General features: G+C 42.2%; 1 protein-coding gene across 1 annotated transcript; it reads right to left on the bottom strand.

Moving 5' to 3' along the window:
- Positions 1–798: 798 nt before the first annotated feature.
- Positions 799–12,427, bottom strand: LOC105569790 (WD repeat-containing protein 63-like). The gene is made up of 13 exons (XM_012026520.1): positions 12,256–12,427; positions 11,230–11,426; positions 10,496–10,927; positions 9,247–9,570; positions 8,774–9,022; positions 8,479–8,586; positions 6,484–6,815; positions 4,515–4,849; positions 4,068–4,296; positions 2,885–3,191; positions 1,988–2,164; positions 1,383–1,733; positions 799–1,084 (listed from the first exon to the last, which is right to left on the bottom strand). Exons 1-13 carry the CDS (start codon positions 12,425–12,427, stop codon positions 842–844), a joined length of 3,456 nt encoding a protein of 1,151 aa, XP_011881910.1. The 3' UTR covers positions 799–841.
- Positions 12,428–21,749: the final 9,322 nt, after the last annotated feature.

Below are 21,749 nucleotides of genomic sequence, written 5' to 3'. Positions count from 1 at the left end.
CTATCTCATCCAGACGTTCCATTTCCTTCGCTGTCATGTATCTCTCCTGTTTATCGACATATTCAATTACTGTGATGACGTGCACATTAGATCCCGCGACATCCGGACGTATATACAAACGTACGCATTCTCCTCTTTCCTCGGATATAGCGATAAGAGAATTGGCCGGAATACCTTGTTCTTTTCTCATAGTGCTTTTATACCATTCGGTAAACTTACAAAATCAGGTTATATTTGCGGACTCCGGGCTTTACTTGTTTCAAAGGTGACCATTACGGCCGCGAGTAGTACGGTTCTGATTAAAAGGATTAAAAGGAACCTCTAAGAGTAAACTTGTGCGGCACTACGCAGCCTCGTGTGCCAACGGCATTATTACATTAGGACGTGCATTATCAGGAATGCAATCAAAATTATGGGCGTAATTTTTTAGTCAAAGACAGAAAGAAATGGCTGTAACTCTGAAATACATTAAGCCGACTGTAGACTCGTAGAGAATAACGTTACACAATTATGATACAACGTGTTATGATCTAAAAATTAAAATATAATCTAAACTCGCGAAAAAATTGCGCACTCGACCCTTTTGGCATCGCCTAACTCGAAAATAAATTGAAATCGCTGCGCCGCGTCGTGCTGTTTAACAAGTCAAATTAATTTACAGTAATCCGTAGCAATCAAATTAATTTGTAGCAAATTCTCCTTTCTCTCGGCAAATCTAACGAGCAAAATTTGCCCGCATAAATCTGAGTTATATAAATCTGGTGTCTCGGAAATAGAAAAAAAAAGAAGACGCACACACCCAAGTCGGAATGTAAAATAGAGACGTATCTCTGTACGTGTTTTATACGTTCCCGACAAGACGTGATGCATCGTTTACAGCACCGTCCACTTTGCACGTCTTCTTCGGCCTGTTTAACTTCTTGAGTTCGATGTCCATCGATCTTCTCCTTGACTTCCCCTGCGCAAGTACCTTGCGCCAGTCGAACGTGCGTTCGAAAGGCGTGCTCTTTAATTTGGCCAGAGCCTCGGCTTGCACTTCCAGAAAATTGTATATAATTTCTTCCTCGGGATCGGCAAAGACGTCCTTTTAACAGAAAGAATAATTAGTGAGACAAGCATTTTGATGCGCACAATTTTCACACAGATCTAAGAGAGATCTAAAAGTCCGGAAGAAATATATTATCAATTTTTCTGTTATACATACAGAGGAAACTCCTCTATTACGAGATTGTAGGTTTTCAACGTCCAAATTCATTTATCGCTTTACATCGTGACGTACACTTTTATTCGAGCGCATGCTTTTTGTATTGCCTATGAAGCGCGATACCGCGCTAATTATTTGCAAAGGATTGCCGTAAGATTAATTGATTCCCTTGACGTACTTCTTTCCGTGGAGCGGTTTCCTTCTTAATGAACTCGTCGATCGTTAAGCGTCTGTCGGCCGCAGAGACTGGCAAAGGCGGCAACAAAGTTTCTCTGCGCTCCCGATGCTGCTCCGGGAAGAGGAACACGACGGTTTCCTCAAAGATCCTGTCCTGCAGATTCAAGATCTCGCGTATCTTACGCTTCTTTGTCCTCGCCTCCTGCCGCAACCTGAGAACCGGCGCGCGTTGCCTCTCGAGGACGTCTTTTCTGAGCCCCTTTTTCTCCAGGATCAGTCGTTGCATGCGCTTTACTTCCATTGACATCCATCGTTCCTTGGCTTCTTCGAGGAACTGCCAGGGCTTCCGACGCTGTGAATAGTACGAAATTAACTTATTGTTAGCAGAAAAAGGGAGATCGGTTTCCTCCTCCGCGCAGGCTGCGCCCTGCGCCGACGACTCGGCTGACGGCGCCGGGGGTTCACCAGGCATCGTTATTTACGCGGCTGTAAACGCTTCGGTTCGTTCGGCTGCGGTTATCCGCGCAGTGTGAACCGAGTCGTGCTATGAATAGAATGAAAATCATTGAATTATTTATCGATGCGGAATATTAGAGTGATCCGTACCGCGGCTCTCGTAGGTGTGGCCGCGCGAGCCGCCGCTTCGACCGTGTCGGCTTTAATCTTCTCCTCGGCCTCCAAACGCTTTTTCTCACCCTCCATCTTACCGAGCTCCTTCTTCATTTCGATATCCTCGAGATTTGCTTCGCGCCACGTTTCCTGCCAGGCTTGAAACTCGCTTATCTGATCGTATGCGGAAATGGATAATCGTATAGAGATGGAAGGGGCGAGGCAATTTTTATTACCGTTAGCAGTAAAATTTACGACGAATTACTACAGAAATAACAGAGCAAAGAGAGAAGGATCTTTTTTTACTTTTACGAACGCAACTCCCATTAAGCTCCGGTATAGTTCCGTCTTGTACAAGTATCGAGTTTTAAGAAGCGACCGCGTGTAGAGATTCGCATGCTGTGCGAAACGATGTTCTTGTACGTCAAATATGTGTAGAGGAAAGTCCCCTATTACGAGATCGACTTCTAATATGAGGCAGCAGGTTTTCAACATCGAAATTCAATCACGAATCTTTTTGCGCGACAATTACACGATTTAACAAACAGATTTCACTCTAAGGGCAACAAATTCATGATGGAATCAACAGATGATGCCTATTAATTTAGTTACAACTCCGCTATCTTATATTAGGAACTTATGTCGTAATAGAAGACCTTCCTCTATATTGCCAGTGAATGGAGACTCGGCTAATTAAAACATCTGGTCGCAATGAAACAATTAGATTTGATAACACGATTGTTGTCTCTACTGTTTTTTTTTATTCGATATATAACGCAATTCCTTTCCGTCTAATAAAGACGCATTTGCCTTTCGGAACATAAATTTCGAGTTACTCCGTTCAGACGTTTAATCGATATCGCTCTCGATATATCGCTGTCGCGTCCCTTTTTATCTCACCCTTTGAACCTGTCGGTCGATGAACTTTTTCATCCACTCGACGTCGCCCACGTCGTACGTCAGTAAGACACGCGGCGCCGTGAACGTCCTTAAGGAGCCGTTGAAGTCGCAAAATCCGATACACTGCGGCTCCAGCGGCAGCTCGTGCGTGTAGACGCCCGTAATTATCCGCCCGGACAGACTCTGCACGAAGCTCGGCTCGTGGCTCTTCACTATGAGGTCCCAAATTTCTACGGTGCCGTCCATTCGTCCCAGAATCAGAACGGTCGGACGTATAATCCCCCACGAGCACGCCGAGTATCTGCGTTTGATAGAAGAACACAGTGGTACGAGTAGATCGGCGCTGACTAGACGTTGTTACAAATAAAAATAATATATTGCGGTTTTGACAATATCGCGCAATACTTGAGTGCCGATTTTCCAGATAATTTTTAACGGGGAAGTTACGTGCTCCATCTCTCTCTCTCTCTCTCCTCGAAATGAATAAAAATATACAGAGTTAATGAGACAGAATAGACCGTTTGTCGAGTGCCTGAATCGCGGGAGTGTCGGCCCGACAACGCTCGATAATGACTGCTGCGGCGGCCGGACCGCGTACGGCCATACATTGGAAATAGCTTTCATTAACGGAGTAGTAACAGCACGCGGGTGCTGTAAATGTAAGTTATGATCGTATTGTCATGCAGATCATACCGAAAGTTCGGCTCGCGCGCCGTCGAAAACTATGCGCGGCGCGTGAAACGCGAGCGAGCGAGCGGCCATCCGGGTGCTTGTGCCGGGCAATGCGGAAACGCTATCGTCGCAATTACACGCCGTACACCGCGGCAATTTATCGCGCGCGGGCTCAGCTCGTTATTTTTATTCCGAATGAAACGCGAGCGCGCGGCGTGTTGCCGCGTTTATGTATATTCATGACCATGTTTCGTTAACTCCCGCGATATTGACGTTTCTCCTCGAGGAGTAATTCTCGCCCGCGCCGCAATTCCCGCGATCCCGGCTCGTCCGCGCGGTTATTTTAGCGCGAACAGCCCCCCGTCTCTTCCGTCTCCTACCACTTTTTATCTCCCATCTCTACGCACGGCGAGAATCACTTAGCGCCCGGCGTTTATTTTGACGCGGAAGCGGAAGTTCAGTTTGCTCTAGCTCGTCCAGGCGCGAGCTTTTTTATTCCACCCACCCGACGTTGGACTTGTTCCAAACGAGCGGCTCGCCGAAATCATCCCTCCACACGGCGAAGATTTTACCGCCCACCGTGAGCACCACCTGATGGTAGTAATTGGATCTGACCGAGTGCGTGACCGGTCCATCGTGCATCCTCTTCATCCAGATCCATCGCGCCGTTTCGCGATTTACGCTCGCGTCGGTGGCGAATTCGTAGCCGGTCCACGTTATGCAACCAAAATCACCTGTTGCCGTCGTTTACGCTTTAATCCACTTTGCGCCGTTGATATTAAATTAGATCAATCTTATTCGGGGCGGGGATTTAAGTATAATTAATTGTGTTTAATCACACCTGAATTGCATTAACATTAATCAACTCGGGTGTAATCGCATCGTGTCTCAACCCGTAGACGTCAACGGCCGGAAATTGAGTCGCGGGAAAATGTTACGCAAGTCGCTTTACCTTCGGCGGTGCCGATGAGCATCTTCGGCTCCATGGCGCAGCCCGTCTTCTCGATTATAGGTTTGTAGTACTTTCTAATTGTGAGGTCGTCCCTCACCACCGGGAACGGCTCGACTTGTTCCTTGCGAAACTTTGGATTGTACATGCTGAGAGTCGTTATCACGACCTGCCGGCTCTCGTCCGGATATTGAATCACGAGGATATAGTCGGGCTTGAGGACGCGATCGAGGATCTTGAAGGGCGACGCGGGCTGCGCCTTGGATTTCGGAATATCTGGGTGAATCTTCCTCTTCCGTCTGCGAACTTGTCGAATGTTCTTCTCCGCGAGCCGCGACCTTTTGGACCAGCGTTAAAAATTAAAAAATATGTCTTGACCTTATCTCATTAATAAAAATGATATTGAGATGAGGGTAAACTAAGTAGACGATTATAGGCGCTTATTTTGCACGATGCGAATCTTCAGTGGCTTAAATATCTTGTGTCAGGGAAAAGTGAAATTTTGACGTGGTCTATGGTTACTAAAAAAATAAACCCCAAATGAATCCTTTAGAAAATTTTTACTGATCTTTTACGCGGACATTTATCTCTATCGGGTCAATTTTGACGGAAACACGCACCTCTTTCCCAACGAGGCATATAGAGTAGGGATCTAATCTCGTAAATATCGTGCCAATTTCGTATCAAGCGAGGAAACAATTCACTAGTATTGGAGCGTCTACACAGCCATTGTGGCTCGGCCGAAATGAAGAGCTATTCCCCCTTGCGCCCCACTGGGCGCGCACAGAGATCGACGAGGCCAAGGAGCTAGGGAGTTAGCAGGTCCGGAGAGGACTACTCTGGACGGCAAGGGACGCGGGAAGGGTTGGGAGCGAGGACTGAATACCGATCAACGATTATAGAGGGATGGTCTATCCATTTTCGGACCATATAAACGCCAACTTCGGAGAATCGAGGAGCGTCGGAGAGTCAAGTCGCAGGACCATTACGGTTCCGCAGACCGGGAGAGTTTCTCGAGAAGGATGAGGCCAAGAGATGGGGAGGAAGCGGAAGGGCGGTTCGTCGTCCCGCGTCCGGAGAGGAGGAGCACTCGAAAGGCAGGAGACGGAGCTCGCTCTTTAACGTTTCGCTTGCGACAAGTTTCGCGCCCGTCGAACATTCGAAGTCGCTAACTTCCAGTCTCGAGAGATACGACGGCTCCGGACCTTTCTCGTGGTTACCAATTGCTGGTTCAGATCGACCAGGCGGCCGCGTCATGCGCCGGCCGTTCGAGTTGTTCTTGCATTTTTAAGAAAAACGTCGTGGCGTTTTCGCTGGACGACGATGCCGGGCGTCGCGAAAGTGAAAGATAAAGAAAACGATTCTCCTCGACTACGACTCGGGAATATCTCTTGAATATTCTATTTCTTACGCTTGCGGAGTCGAGCGGCGCCGTAGTTTCGTACGAAAATTCGCCCGACGAATCGACATTGATTCGATGCGACTCCTCGACGGTCACGTTCAGTTCCTTAACGTTTAATCCTTAACCGATGGAACTATTCGAGTAACGCGACTGGAATATCAATATCCTTCTCTTAATTCTCACAGTTGATATACCGCCAATCCGCGATGTTGAAGCTAAATAAAGTTGGATTAAATATTTTACTCAGTAACGAAAGATAATACATACAAGTTTTTATAGAGAAACTTTTCTTCTTTAAAGATTCAAAATCTTTCCTGTAAATTCCTCTAAATTCATTGCAAGCGTATTGGTCAAGCGTTTACATAAAATGCGTTTTACATAATATTTTCCCAATTGTTTGTGCATTGAAAAAAAAGTTCTCTTTTCATCTCTTCACTTCATTGCTCTCGAATACAAAAGGCAGTATTCTCATTAGCAAATTGAGTCTTGTCTAAAATAAAAAGCGTTGCACCGAAGAGCCAGCAGCGTCTGTTAAAAGTGCTCGAGTCAACTGGCAAGGACAATGCTTACTTAAGATCCCAAAAGGCGATCGTGCCGTCCTCGCTGGCGGTTACGAACTGACAGCTTAGGTCGTCCAGGGGCGCGTCTTCCGACAAGGACGAGATCCGGCCGTTTTTGTCGACCTTGTGATGCGAGGGCACCCAGACTATCTGGGTGATGCCCGCCTTCTGGCTGTACTTGAGGGCGGACATCGCCGTCGGGCTGATCAACGACGTCGCCGTCGTCTCGCGCATCCATGTCATCAAGCTCCTCATCGCGATGCTGTACTTCACTTGGGCACCCGTCTGCGCTACCACCGTCTCCACCTGCTCGATTTTGCCGGGAATGTGCCAGATGGCGATCTACGGGCAGGATATGGATGGATTTTATCGTCCACCGCCTGTCCACCCGCCCTGTCTCGTTTCACCGTAGCCCGAGACTTTTGCATTCCACGGCCGCAGATTGTCACGGGATGTTTTCCCATACATTTTCGCGCGGACGCTTCTTCTCGTCCAAAACTTGCTAATTTCATCTCGCAAATGGCGTCGGTTAACAAGATGCGCGCAGTTTTCAGTTTAAACGGTACAGCGTTGATAAAAATAGAAACGTGAAACAATATTCGTTAATGAACTTAATAAAAATCAACACCTTTTTATAATACGAGAAGTTAAATTTTATTTTCTCTAACAATAAAAGTAAGCCTGGGACTGGGTGAACTTTGCCTTTTATTTTCGCGTTCTTCGCGTCGCAAGTTATTAAAGAAGAATATCTCGATTTCGTTGCGATTTAATTTTTTATTATAAATTTTAATATCGTCACCAATAAAACGCCGTATTTTCGTGCGTCGCAGAGAAGCACCACATTAAACAGGTTACGTAACCGAAACCGTTTGTCTACACTTTTTATCATTTTCATCAACATTTTAGCATTTTTATTAACATTTTATAGTTGCAGCGCGTAGCTTAGTTCATATTTATAGGACGTTACGATTTTAGTGCGAGTTTTAGTTTCATTGTTTTACATTTTTAACACGAATCTTTGCGGATTACAGTTGGGACGAATATTGGCAGCATGAACAATTCAATAATGTTGCATATTTAGAAAATTTTTCTTCCAATCTGCACGATCGCAGATGCATTAATTATTCTGATCCGCGCGAAGACTACACGTTCAAGTTCTTCTTTTATGCATTTAGACATGTCTAAAAGTGACTTTACACGTTTCGAAATGCGCATAAATAATCTGCTTAAAAACATATGAAAAGTTGAGAAATTTTTTTCACTGTCTCTCTTGACTCTCGCAACCGGGAATAGCGCCGTTTCCCGACACTCATGCTCGGCGTCTCGCGACGTTTTCTAATACGCGCGTTTTCACTATATTCCATTGCCCGATCGGAACGAGTGTCCCGGGTGTCATCTGATATCTAAAACATTGTGGAACATCGAGAGGAGCGGCGGGAGGATCGATGGAGGATCGCGATGGATTAATGGAGACAGGTGATCCCGGCTTGCGTACGATATTCACGTTACGTTCGTTGTTCGCGTTTGCCATGATTGCCGGCGCGCGGCACTTTTCGAATTTTCACGTCCGAAACTCTGCGCGCGGTGACAAGTCGGGCGGTGCCCGGGTAGATCCACGCACCATCGCGATGTGTTTTTCGATATACGTGATTGATATCGATCGTGTTCCATCGGATTGAACGTCCGTCGGAAGAATTTGTTTACGAATACGCGCGTGTCGCGTTATTCATTCGCGGGTATGACGTGTCAAGCGAACGCGAATGCACTGTGGGGTGGACCGGGGGGTCCGGCAGTAACGGGTTAATCGGCATTGCTGGATTGCCGTTCGTTTGCGAAATGAGGAAAATATTCATACGCGCTTTTTGCCGAAACTATACCTCTCAGGTTCTTTTCCCTTCTTAATTCTACAACAAGGAAATATCTGCTGACGCGGGGAAAGGTTTATTTTAATCACCTGGCCATTTGTACAGCCGCCTACGATAATGCTGCTATCGAGAGGGCAGACGGAAACGGATGTCACTTCTCTCGGGCATTCGAGGATGAGTTTAGGTGACAAACAGTCAGTGAAGGACCATATCAGTACCCGATTGTTGCCCTCGCAGGCTAAAGATACCTACAAAAGTATACGCTCTTGAATAAATTAAGTCACGTTATAATAATTGTATCACGCGTGTTGACGCCAATACAAAAGAACAACTTGTCCCTTGAAGAAAATTTCATCAATCATGAAATTCTTAGATCAATCTTACAAACAAATGACTATAAGCTTTCTAAGTATTCCGCGGAGCAATTGGTCAAACCTCGTCGTAAGTTTTGGGGCCTATTAGGTGCTCGCTCTTCGCATGTTGCGTGTAAGTGGCTACCGCCGTCCCGGTCCAGAATGGATGCCAGCTGAGATCGTTGATAACTTTGTCCGCAATGATCTTCCCGTCATAATAGCTCTGGTGCTCCTTGTAACCTATGGGCACCGGTGCCTGCGTGTCCTTTTCATTGCGCACCAGATTTGCATAATCATTTGTATATATATCCCACGTAGAGTTCATTAAAACCTAAGAAAAAACACTAGATAAAATAGTAGATAAATTGGAGAAGTAACTGCTATCTATTATTAAGCTCGTGCTTGAAAGAGCTAAGTATTTTAACAACTGATCTCGTAATTGAATGATGATAAAAGATATATCCCAATTGCGCTTGTGCTTTTATTATATTTGTTACACTTTAGTTACATATTATTTAAAGTTGTGTGTAAATTCAATGAATTTGTGACCCTTACCTGGTCGCACATCTCGTCGGTGTAACGTTCCAAGAAATCCTTCAAGGACTCTATCTTTTCCTCGGTGTAAGTAGACAAATCGACTGTCTCGTATTCGTACAGATATTGGTACCAGGAATTGACAGGTATCGATGGCGCCGTTTGCGCCTCGTTGTGTCGAACGATCGGCGTCACTTGCGTATACCTGCTTACCAATTTACGCCGTACATTCTCAAATATTTGCCGGTTATCCGGTAGCAGCTCGACATATCCGTCCCTCTGATCGGCCGCCTTCCTGTCCGTTAGATTTACCGGAACGTTCAGCAAATCGGCGGTAGATGTAACCTGATAGTAATTAAATGCGAAAGATACGATCACCCGGCGCATCATCAACAATGTAGGCTGCAAAATATAGCTCGCACGTCCCCCACAAATACGACTGGACAATCGCGAGTATTGCGAGATTTATAAACTGCTTCTTGCCCGATCGGAATCAGGATAAAGTGATTAATAAATAATTTACCATGATTTGTGAATGCCGCTGTGATGTTATTGTCGATTCGCCGGGGCTAGGGATTTATAGAGGCGGGATTATAGTAGAAATTTACGGTAATCGCTTTAATGCCGCGGCTTCGAATTAACGAATGCAAACTATCAATATCGTGCGTTGGAATTGCGCGGCACTGTCGAAATGTAATAAAAATTTTCAAAAATTCACGGACTATGTTGCTCGATGTTGAATATGTACGCAATCGAATAGATATGCAAGTCGCGACCGAAAAGTTTCGAGGATGGCGGAGTGAAAAGTCGCCCGACGTCGTTCGACGAAAGCTACGAGGGACACTCGAGTCAGGGTCTAGCGAATGCGATATGTGACATGTCTTACCCATATAATTTTTATCAACAACCGAAGAATTCAGTGCAATATTTCGTGTCCAATTTATTAATTTTCTTTAAAAAGACTAGTGTTTCAGCTCAATTCCAACACCTTTGAAATTAATTCTGTCTCTCTTTCTCTCCCTCTCAGAAGTTCGTAAGATATTAAATCAGCTATTATTGCATTGAATTCGTCAATTATTTATTAGAATATTAGTTTTTGCAGATTAATATTTTATATAAATTTAAATAAATTGGAAACGCGGTAGATTGAGAGAACAGACTATGATTTTTTAATGTTACAACGAACCGCAACTGTATAACTTTTAATATCCAACACCAGAACTATGACTCTTTAACGAATTGGACTATGATTCTTTAATGTTTTGCAAACCTCAATCTCGAATAGCGGCCTTGTGTTCTTGATAACGTTAGCATCGACCTCGGCACCGCCTCCCAAGTCGTGCCATTGTCCAGGAGATTTATAGATCGCGTATCTTACGCGATTCTCGTGATCCTCCCTTTGCTCCTGTATATGCTTGACGATAGCGTCTCTACCCTCCTCGGTGAGGACAATGTAGAATTGACCCTCTTCAGACAGGGACGGCGCGTAGCCGATGAAAACCTTTTCGTCGGGAAACGCGTGAACCTCGTCCTTTACCGGCAGGAAGTCGCTGCTCTCAGAGTGTAAATCTATATTATCCTCTATAATATCCTTCTTGACATGCACCCATGGAAATTCCGCGGTGACGTCTTCGCCAATGATGCAGCCGACGATCTTCTGCGTCAGCGCCGACAGATCGAGTCTCGCAATTCCCGGTATTCCCTAAGATTAACGTATAAATTTGATATTAATATACGATCTTCTCTTCTCTTCTAAACGGATGTCTCCTTTTTTGGGGGGGGGGGGAATATTGTGAAAATATAAAAATTACTTAATAAATGTTGGATATATTTGATCTGATGTATTCGACACGTTTAAAACTCTAATGGTTAGTTTGATTCAGACTATTTCTTATTCAGATGTAATTCCGATTGAATTCCTTTAAAGTCTTACGTTTGATAGAACAATTCAATAGCTCGAAGTTTTGAAAATAGAATAAACCGCTGGCATGTTGAAATATTCACCATCGAGGCGGAATATCGAATTTTCTTCGATGGCTCTGTGGTTATCTGCGTCGTGTTAAATTTCCAAATGTCGCCCACTGACGGCCGAGAAGAGGCGTAAGAGTTGAGATCATAGATAGTTCTCCGTCTTCGCATTGACGGATCATCCATTTCTATACGGATTTTATTTTTCGCCTCTTTCTCCCAATCTTGTATATCTGACAGAATAATGAAACGGATAAAGTGGCTTACGAGTAATTTTTCAAAAATAAAAAAAAAATCACGAACAAGAACGTAATCCCAGTTTTTAGGTTAATACATCAGGGTTTTATTTATTAAATGGACGAGTTGTTGTGGTGAAACATTAAGAGCTTTCTGATTAATAAACTTTCAAATGGCAAATTGATTAAAATAATAAAGATATTCAGCTAGTTTGTTTTAACAGGAAATACATCAGTCGACATTTATCAGACTCGCATGATCCACATTTAAATAAACCAAAATCAATAATCTCTTTCATTATTTCTGCCAACTCGCTTTAAATCGCGTCATTCATATTTGAACATATTTACGGTCGGCTAAGTTTACGTTTCATTGTTAACACAGTGCGTACTTCCATCCGACACGCGTATTTCATACGCATCATCGATCTTCGTTCGGTACATAATTTTAACCCATTCGTTACAAAGTTTCAATATTGCTACATTCGACGTTATCGATGTTGTTCCTTCAAATGAAGCACATTGTGTGTTTTAACAGAGCGAGTTCCGATTAAAGAATATTTGTATTCGAGTTAACAAAATAAAGCCTTTTTATTACACGCAAATTCAAAAGAATACGCTGCACAATGCCTCAAAGCGTTTCGTATTTAGCCTTGTCGTTTCAGCTGTAGTTTTCCTCGTCGAAAAGTACCGACGTGATAAACGAATACGTCAAGAAAATCATCCGGCACGGATCTAAGAAACGCGTCGATAAGATCAAATGTATATCGTGAAATATTCATCAGTCATCGTTATGTCAAATTTTCTCCCGGGGACTATAACCTACGCGATTTTTTTCCCTCTTTCCATTCCCTTTCTTCGTCAGATTTTTCTTCCGCCGAGTCGAGAGATTGTTCCACTTCGAAAAAGTCATCGTATTCCCGCACGGTATCGACCTCCTGCAACTTTTCATTCCGCGTCGTTCCTTCCGCATCTGCCTCGCGTATTTCTTTCTCCATGATGTAAACTGCCCGCTCGGTTATTTTACGTTTCCAGGGACTCCGTTGACGCGTTGAGCGACAGGTAAAGGTACAACGTGCGTTCGTAGATAGGTACGTAGGTACGTAATGCGCGTATCACGACGTGCGGTGAATGTAATCCGAGTGGCGATGCGAGATGAAAGACAGAAGAAATCTTCACGTCCGATCGGCGAAACGAGCGAATCAAGGTTCGATCCACGTCGGTGTGACAATTTTTTAATTCGGACCGTCGAGGCTTAACGAAATTTTAAGTCGGACACATTTGCGGTCCGATTGAACATTGAAAATCTCGGATTTTATCGTTTAGGGTAGTCGCGCCCCGTCCATCGCGTAGCGCCAAGTGGACGGATGTTTCGGAATACCAATTTTCCCTGGAAAATTTTACGTGCGAGCGCAAACGAGGGTGATTTAATTGTTTTTATATCAGGCGAATGAAACGGGTCGCCCGTGCACTTAACCCATTTCGCAAACTCGATATATGTACCACACATGTATTGTCAACGTTAACAGAACGTTTTGTAACCCAATGAGCAATTTAATTGCTCAGCGACCAATTCGACGTTTAAATGCGATACATCGCCAATTGATATTACGAATTAAATAATAGATTTATCGTAACAACTAACGATATTAGGAAAAGAAATAAGTAATTATAACATAGTTCGCATTGCATTACATGTACGTAAACGGAAAGGAAATAACGACGGTAAGAATTTGTCCCTAATTTGTCGCTCTCGAAAAATAGAGGAAAGTCCTCTATTATAAGATAGGCTCCTAATATGAGATAGCGAAGTTTCTGCTAAATTAATAGGCATAATCTGTTGGCTCTATCGTGAATGGTGTGAAATCTGTTTAGTGGAAAAGTGAGAATATGACACTGCTAAGTGGCGCGCATGTGTCGTTCTAGTTTTTCAAATGCGATATACATTTTGAAACTATAAACTATAAACAATTGTAAAGAAATAAAACTTACTTTATATTTGAATAAAAGATAATGCAATCGCAGCGTTGAAACTGGCTCGTATAGTATTCTTCGTAATTAAAAGGTTTCCATTGGCCCCGGCTGTTGAAATGCAATTACGCCTGGCACAAAATATAATTCGCTTGCAACGGCAAACTTTTATTTGACAAAAATAATAAATTATTGCAATAATATTAAATGCCATCTGATACCGATAATGCAATCTACAACAAATTTGACGATATCTTTATAAACAAAAATAATATAATTAGCATTCATTTGTAATTCACGTAATTGTTTTTACCGGGAAAGCTTTGTTCCTCGTTTTACGACAATGGCGGTCGCGTATTTAAATATTGTTAATGCGCCTAGCAAATAGTGGTCTCGTATTTATATATTGTTCATGCGCCCAGCAAAATATATGCAAGGAGAGATGCGAAATTAGGTGTGTGTGTGTGTGTGTGTGTGTGTGTGTGTGTGTGTGTCGTGTGTACAGTAAAGCGACTTTAAATCCTCTTATTTTTAACCAAATGTATAATTTACAGTTTGCGATACGGCAGCGAGATAACGTCTTTGTACCCTCATACTTTGCACACATCTTAACTCCCTGCTACATTATGATGTTATGATTGCGCGAGGGAGGGTCGTTCTCTACGTTAAATACGAGGCAAATATTTATCCAAGATTATGGCGACGTAGATGATAACTTCATTCTGCACGCAATGCAGAATATTCTTTATACATATACATGTATACAGCACATGTATATTTATTACGTGTGTATACGCATATGTATGTTATATGTATAACAACATATACATATTTCGAATAGATAGCACGCGTTTGCGCTCTAATTGTCAGCGGAATTTATGACTTTCGTGAATGCGCGCGGAGCCGGTTCCAAACAATGCGTTCACTTGTCAAATATTCGACAAATTCAAATGCGCCGCATTTGCGTGTAATGGATTTAACTTTGTATTGTCACGCACAATTAGAACATTGTCACGCCGACACGCGTGATCGTATTCGCATGATGTGACGCTTGTCTCAACTTAGCGAATATTTATTGAGTTGGGAACGAAGGAAAAAATAAAAGCGAGAAGCAAAAATGAAGGAGTGTGTAAATCATTCAAGTGGTTTACAGCCCAAATAAATGATAAGTGTGTACTAATAGCGCACTGTAGCAAACAAGGTCTGTGGCTCCAACTTGCGTTTGAAATTATTTCATGTGCGCTCGGATACTCGGTTGCATTTCTCGGTTGCATGTTCACAGGTTGAGAAATGTAGTTTTTTTTTTTCGCTAAAAATGTAACTAGTTACAGTTACAAGTTACCAATTCTGAAAAGTAACGCGTTACAATTACTCAGAAAGTAACGAATCGTTACTTTGCAGTTACTTTCTTGCAATGAAAATACAAATATCGTCGCCGACTCCTGTCGAAAGAAGAGGCAAAATTCGGTAGTTTCTGGTAGTTTTGCTTCTATAATATTGAATAATTTAAGATATAAGAAATAAAATTGCAGCCAGTTCTAGTCAAATAACATTACTTGTTTGTAATTTATCACTGGCGAAGAAAATATTAATCAACCGTGTATATAAGAATTGCTTTCACGTCATTTCGTCGCGTGAATGATCCTGCGTACGGCGTCACCTATTGTTTCGCCGAGCGCCGTAGACCGAGCACCGGTTCCAAGAAATGACGTAGCGCCGTAAACACCTCGGCCGAAATTAGTCTATTATACCGAATCATTTGGTGCGAGTCAGTCGAGCGAGGCAGGTATTCCGCGTGCCTTCGCGTCGCTCATTGTAACGCGATTATTTTCTACGAGAATCTCGATCATCTACGCACGCGATCGTCTCGTTATTATACGAATTTCGAATTAGAAAACAAGAATAATTAAAATTTTTCTAAAAGTTTATTCTCGTGAAGATCTTTTGCGGAAAATCTTTCGCGCATTAATTATTTAAACACTTAACCAAATACAGTTTGATACGTATAACAATTACTTATATTTTGCAATCTTAGTTTTTACATTGAACACTGTTTTAATAAATTCTATTTTTGTATGTTACAGAAACAACATATCTAACTCCGTTGCTGCGCGTCAGGTGGTGAGTCAGAAACTTTTTGATTATTGAAGCAACGAATCTACATTTCGTAGATTGTAGTTCGTAGATTGTAGATTAGTATATCTCGTAAATTCGTTGCTTAAAAATGGATAGATTTCACAATATAATTTCAGATTAATTTAAATATATTTCATCTATCGAGAGAGAGTGATTGTGATTTTGTGGAGGGTTGGATGCTCCGTTGCAGCACATGACATTTTCATGTAAAATATGACGAATATCTTTGACGTACTTGTCGAGCTAATCTCTTGTAGTCTATCCATTTTTTATTAACAAATTTATATATATGAATTTTTGAAGAGATGGATCGCCAGTAAATAAAGAACAAATAATAAGAATGACGTCGACAATTAACTGGCACAATACATTTCGTTTAGTACAAATACAACGTTTCGACCAGTAATACTGGTCCTTATCAAGTATCAAAAGTCAACCCATTAAGTGTGACAGCAAAAAATCTAAAAAATGATTAAAATGAAAATAGAGATAAATAAGTCAAATGTTACAATACAAACGCATCTTAAAAACTTACGGGTGACATATTACAAATTGGTAGTATAAAAAAAATACATGAAGGAACGAATCACTCTGCACAGTAACACATATGGAGTAGATAAAAATTTCGAAAGACGTCCATTATTGTGAAAAGTCGGTAGAAGACATGTGCGGAGTGATTCGTTCCTTCATGTATTTTTTTTATACTACCAATTTTTAATATGTCACCCGTAAGTTTTTAAGATGCTTTTGTATTGTAACATTTGACTTATTTATCTCTATTTTCATTTTAATCATTTTTTAGATTTTTTGCTGTCACACTTAGGGTTGACTTTTGATACTTGACAAGGTCCAGTATTACTGGTCGAAACGTTGTATTTTTACTAAACGAAATATATTGTGCCAGTTAATTGTCGACGTCATCCTTATTATTTGTTATATATATGACGTGAGATTCTAATATTTTGTCAAAAACGTTGAAACTTTATATTATTTTCATACATTATTTGAAATTATTGACTAACTAAAATATTCAGTTGTCAGTCTGTCTAACGTACGGATAGTTTCTTTTCTCTGGGTCTCACGTCATTTATTCTGTATGTGTATCTCGCGATGTACTTTGATGATGCGTCTCGCATGAATGCATGCATAGTTACACGCATCTTCGTATTTTCGCGGTCGGTCTTCGCGATCAATTTTTCAAAAATTGTTATTAATTGCTTAATTTTATCGATATTATAAATTTTATTTTATCGCGGAATGTAATTAAATTAATATAACGCGAAGTAAATTGTTTTTTCTATATACATGTATACTTTCATTTCAAATTTAAAGATTGAGTCACGAAGAGACAGTCATTATCTGTTCTCGAATAAATAACGGTAGTAAAAATACATTTGATTAGTTTTATATAGCACAATTTTTTAATTAATTTTCTCTTTTAATTAACTTCTCGTTGTCGTGCATTTCGATACGATCGACGCTCGCATATAGTTCGAACCGTACGAAATATCTGTCGGTGACGATAACAAACCGACTATGGGAGGAGTTTTTTTCCTTCCTGATCTCTGGTCAAAATGACCAGACTGTATGGCCAGGAGCAACGAAAGGTATGTCCAATCTGGCCCAACGACGCAGTAAGTGGTCAGTATTGTCCACTTTGATGAAGTGAGTAAGGTGCTCTACGCTATAAGTTGATTTCTTTTTATTTGCCAAAATTTGGGTGGGTTATCTTCTTATCTTCTTTACATATTTTTGCATATGTGCAAGATTAAAAAGACCCCTATTAAATCCTTATTAAATCGCGTCGCGGTTTTAATGAAAGACTTAAGAGTTTATTAACAAAAAGTTGAAACGCGGCTAGGTAGGAAAATCGATAGGACTGTACAGCGGAATACGGGCAGGTAGATAGAGATTCGGGTAGGCAGGAACAGGGGGACATAACTCGATAATTAAAAGATAGATAAAATTATAACTGCAGTGTATATATGTACGAGTTACTTGCCAACCCTGCATATACATTACATCATTCTACTTTCGGCTTTCAAGTATTCATAACGTGCAGCCATTAGAAGTAATAAGTGTCGTTTTTACGACTTACCTTTGCGTTTTCGATTCCTTTTGGCGCGCGTACGCCGTGCCGGGCACTTTCTTGAAAAATGTATCTTGTACCTGGCGCATGTCGGCGAATCGTAAAAGAAGAAAAGAAGTGCCAGTCACGCCTTTTTAAGAACGTTCTGTTAACGGCAGACGGAGTTCCGGCGCGGAACGATATTGCGTAGCTCGCGGCTTACAATTTCGCGACTTTTTATATTTGGGAGTTTTTTATATTGCCCTTACTTATGCGCCGTAAAATGCATGTATTATACCGTTAGACGGATCAGTTTCGCGAAAATGAAAATTTCGCTTGCTGGCTCTGTTATCCCGTCAAAGTGGCGCAGGTGTATCCACATCGAGGCGTCTATGATAGAAAAAAATTAATTAAATTATTACTATTTCCGCGGGCGTACACGATGACCGCGTGTTTTGTATGCGCTTCGACGATCGTTATTTTCAGCGTTTGGATGGCGGACGGTTAGCCGGTAATCGGCGATTCGCACGCCCGTTGGAAAAATAGATTCCGGCGTTTAGACAATTTGGCTTCGCGGCCGGGCCGTACGGCGATTAATCAATTGCAAATATATACCACACATAGATTGGAAATACACGCTGCCTATTTCCTGTTTAATCGAATCAAATTGAGATGGTATTTTCCCTGTGTCCGGTCTCCCCATTTATCGGGCCGAAATGTCGAGTGGTGCTTTCCTCTACCCCCAATGTAGAACGTAAACGATCCGAAAATGCGCTCACTGACGATTGATCGATCAAAGGGAAAACCGCAGAAAGTCCTCGCCATTTTCGAGAGCAAGAAATACGGAAAAATAGCGCGGCCATAATGAAACCTTCAAGACTCATTGTCCTCCCGATACGCGTCCAACGCACATATTGATATTTTTGCAAAATCTGACCTTGGTACTTTTTCTCTCGTTAAAGTTTACAGGTGGAGGAAAGTCCTCTATTATGAGATGGGATTCTAATGTGAGATAGTAGGCTTTCAAATTTAAGTACAAATCTTTTTTCGCAACGATCACACGGTCTAACAATCAATTTTCCACTAAACAGATTTCACTCCCAGGGCAATAAATCCACGATGGAACCAACAGATGACGCCTATTAATTTAGCAGAAACTCCGCTATCTCATAATACGGGACTTTCCTATATACCCTTGCCACTTTTAAATTATATCACAGGTATTTCCTGTTCTATGTCTAAATATTTCCCGTCCACGCACACACGTACAAAGCTCCCCTGCTTTTATTTTTATCACACCAGCGCTTAGCGCTATATCACTATCACTTAGCCGCAAGAAGCTGAAGATAATTTATTTATAATGAAACGGTACAAGGCAAGAGAAAAGAGAGCAGGGAGAAGAAGAAAGGGCTTAAGTAGCACTTTCCTTTGCGGATATGCAAAGGATGTTCCATCGCGAACGGATGTTATAATAAAATATCCGGAGTCCTACAAGAGCGCGCAGCGTTTACCGCCGCGTTTATTTCGAAAATTTAGAATAGAGCGCTTTTTTTTAAGTCCCGCCGGACGGAACTTTTACGCTGCTTTTGTAGTAGCCTGGCGCGGCAACGGCGAACACTTTATCGTTCTAGCTTTTATTCGGCGCACTCGCTCGCCCGCGCAAATTCGGCGCTCCCTGTGGATATAGAGAATCGCCGGGACAAACGCGCCGCGCACAAGCGGCGCATTGAAAATATTGGGTTGTTTTTAACGCCACCGTTCATCCGGGCGACATGAATTTTTACGACGATCTGACAGCCGTGAGATTTTCATATGAAAGCGTCTCTCGTCGAGCCCACTAGAAAATTATTTGAGAAATGGAATTTACGTCCCTGGCCTGAATTCTCGGCGAAAGGCAAACGATGCATAAACGATCGAGGCGTGCACCGACTTGATAAGATATTAGCGAGCTAATTTTACAGAAGAAGATTCTATTTCTCTATAAATTGTAAAGGAAAAATTTATGTAACCGGTAAATTTCGAAGGAGCGCAAGTGAACTAATTTCGAAAAAAGAACATTTAAAACAGGCAATAGGAGCCAACAAAACGTTTTGACGTTTTAACTATTTATATTTCGATGTGTTAAACCATAAATATTTCACACATAACGCCTTGATTTTATTATTGGAGTTTGTTGATCAATCTTAATTCTATTATAAACTTATTTCATCTTTTCGTAGAGTAATTATACATATAATAATTACCCTTGCACGTACACGTGCAATACTATAAAGTAATTTGAATCACGGATATTCGAGAGTGTCTGATTATGCGCCATGTATCGAATTCGACAGTACCGCACGTTGTGCGAGTGCTTTTATTTTGTTTATCTCGCACGCGGTAAAGGTTTTCCGAAATTGAATCGTTTCTATTCCGTTGCGAAAACAGACAAATCGCGGCGTCGTCGCTCGTGCTTCTGAAATTTTCATTCGAAGCGTTTCGAAAGTCCGATGCGAAGCGACGAGCCCGAAATATAGCGCAGCAACCGATATACATACATCGAACAGACGAGCGATTTAATTTCATTCCGCTAGTCACCGTCGCGCGCGCAGACATTTGAAAAGCGAGATGCGCTCTATTTTCATCTTTAATGTACAATAATTAATGCCGGGTTATTTGTAAAAGGTGCGGTATGTTGCACTTTGCATAACACCTTTTTATTAGTAACGTCGAGTGTAAACGATTTCGTATTTCGAAGAGATTTTACCACATCAGAGGTGTCAAAACCGATGCTTGAAACGATACAATTTTTCTATTTTTGCCTGTCATGTCGAATTAGTCGGGTGAAACTTTTAAATAAAACCGCAGAGATTATATTTCGGCGGTAAACTTGAAAATACCAACAGCGAGAATATTCAGCCTCCCGTCAAAACGTTTTTAGCGGCTACAAATGGCAATAGAGATTAACTGTCTCGTACTATTCTAATGTGTGTCTTTTAATATTTACGAATTATTTGGTAGGACGACAATAAAGTAAAAATAAAAATGTAGGGAAGAGTCCGCGTGCCGGAAAGTGAAGAAAAGAGATGTTAGAATTTTGAGCTAAGGTATCTTGTGCAATAAATTTCGTCGGTAATAATGGAGACTTTCCAAAGAAACTTAATAAAATTATCACGTCAAATAAATTAAATTAATAACATGTCAAATTACCCAAATTACATTATTAATGTCAATTTAATCACGTGAGAATAATTATTCCATTTTCAGTAGAGGATCGTTGATACAAGATGGAGCAGTGATTGACTTTACATTATAGAAATAACATGCTTGCATGCATACGCGGAACAAATGAATATTCACCAAATCTACCGAATACGATTAAGTATCGGTCAAAAGTCGTCCTACCCTATCAATTTATTCGCGTACACATATCGGCCGTTGTCTATTTCTCATACGTGAAAAATTCCGGAAAACTTATGCTACAACGCAACAACGGCCGGAGAGCGTGCTCTGAAGAAAGAACGCTCGCTGTATGCGAACCGTGTGGCCGGAATAAGACCAGCGGTGCATTTTACGGAGGAAGATGCGAGCGATATAATCCTGAAAGTCGGATGCAACGACGGCGATACGATGCAGAAGTAGCGCGACATGGTGTAGCGCGGTGCAAGGGGTGGGTGGGATCCGCGGGGGGGTTAGATAGGGTGGTATCGCATCGTCGGCTCGTAAAATCTCATGAGGTCGCTGTCTCGGTATCGGAAGACGTCTCGTGGGCAAAGAGGGGCGGGGGACGGGGAGGAGGTAGACGCCGCCGCCGCGAGGACGAGGGAGGGATGGAATGTCGCGGGATGTATATTCGATCTGAGTGAGGTAAGTCTGATCGAATGGGCAGGATGGCGGTCCATCACAATTTCACATTTCACGAGCTGCTGCTGCAACGGCATTCTGCCGCATCTGCCGCTCGCTCGCGGCAGCGATTTCCACGCGGGTCCCCGGCGCAGAGCGGATATTTTAAGGGAAAGCTCGTCGACATGCCGACACGCCATATCCTGGCGCTTTCCCGTGCGCGGAAAATCTCTTTTCGCAGCCTCGCGGAAGAAGTCGTCGTCATTTTTCGAAATCTAATCCTGTATTTCATCCACTCGTCTCTCGCTAAAACCCGCGCGCGT

Source organism: Vollenhovia emeryi, unplaced genomic scaffold, assembly GCF_000949405.1.
Source record: "Vollenhovia emeryi isolate VEMERY1.0 unplaced genomic scaffold, V.emery_V1.0 DF939123.1, whole genome shotgun sequence".
Lineage (NCBI taxonomy): Eukaryota > Metazoa > Arthropoda > Insecta > Hymenoptera > Formicidae > Vollenhovia > Vollenhovia emeryi.
Note: the sequence above shows the minus strand (reverse complement) of the source record. Positions and strands in the feature narration are given on the sequence as shown.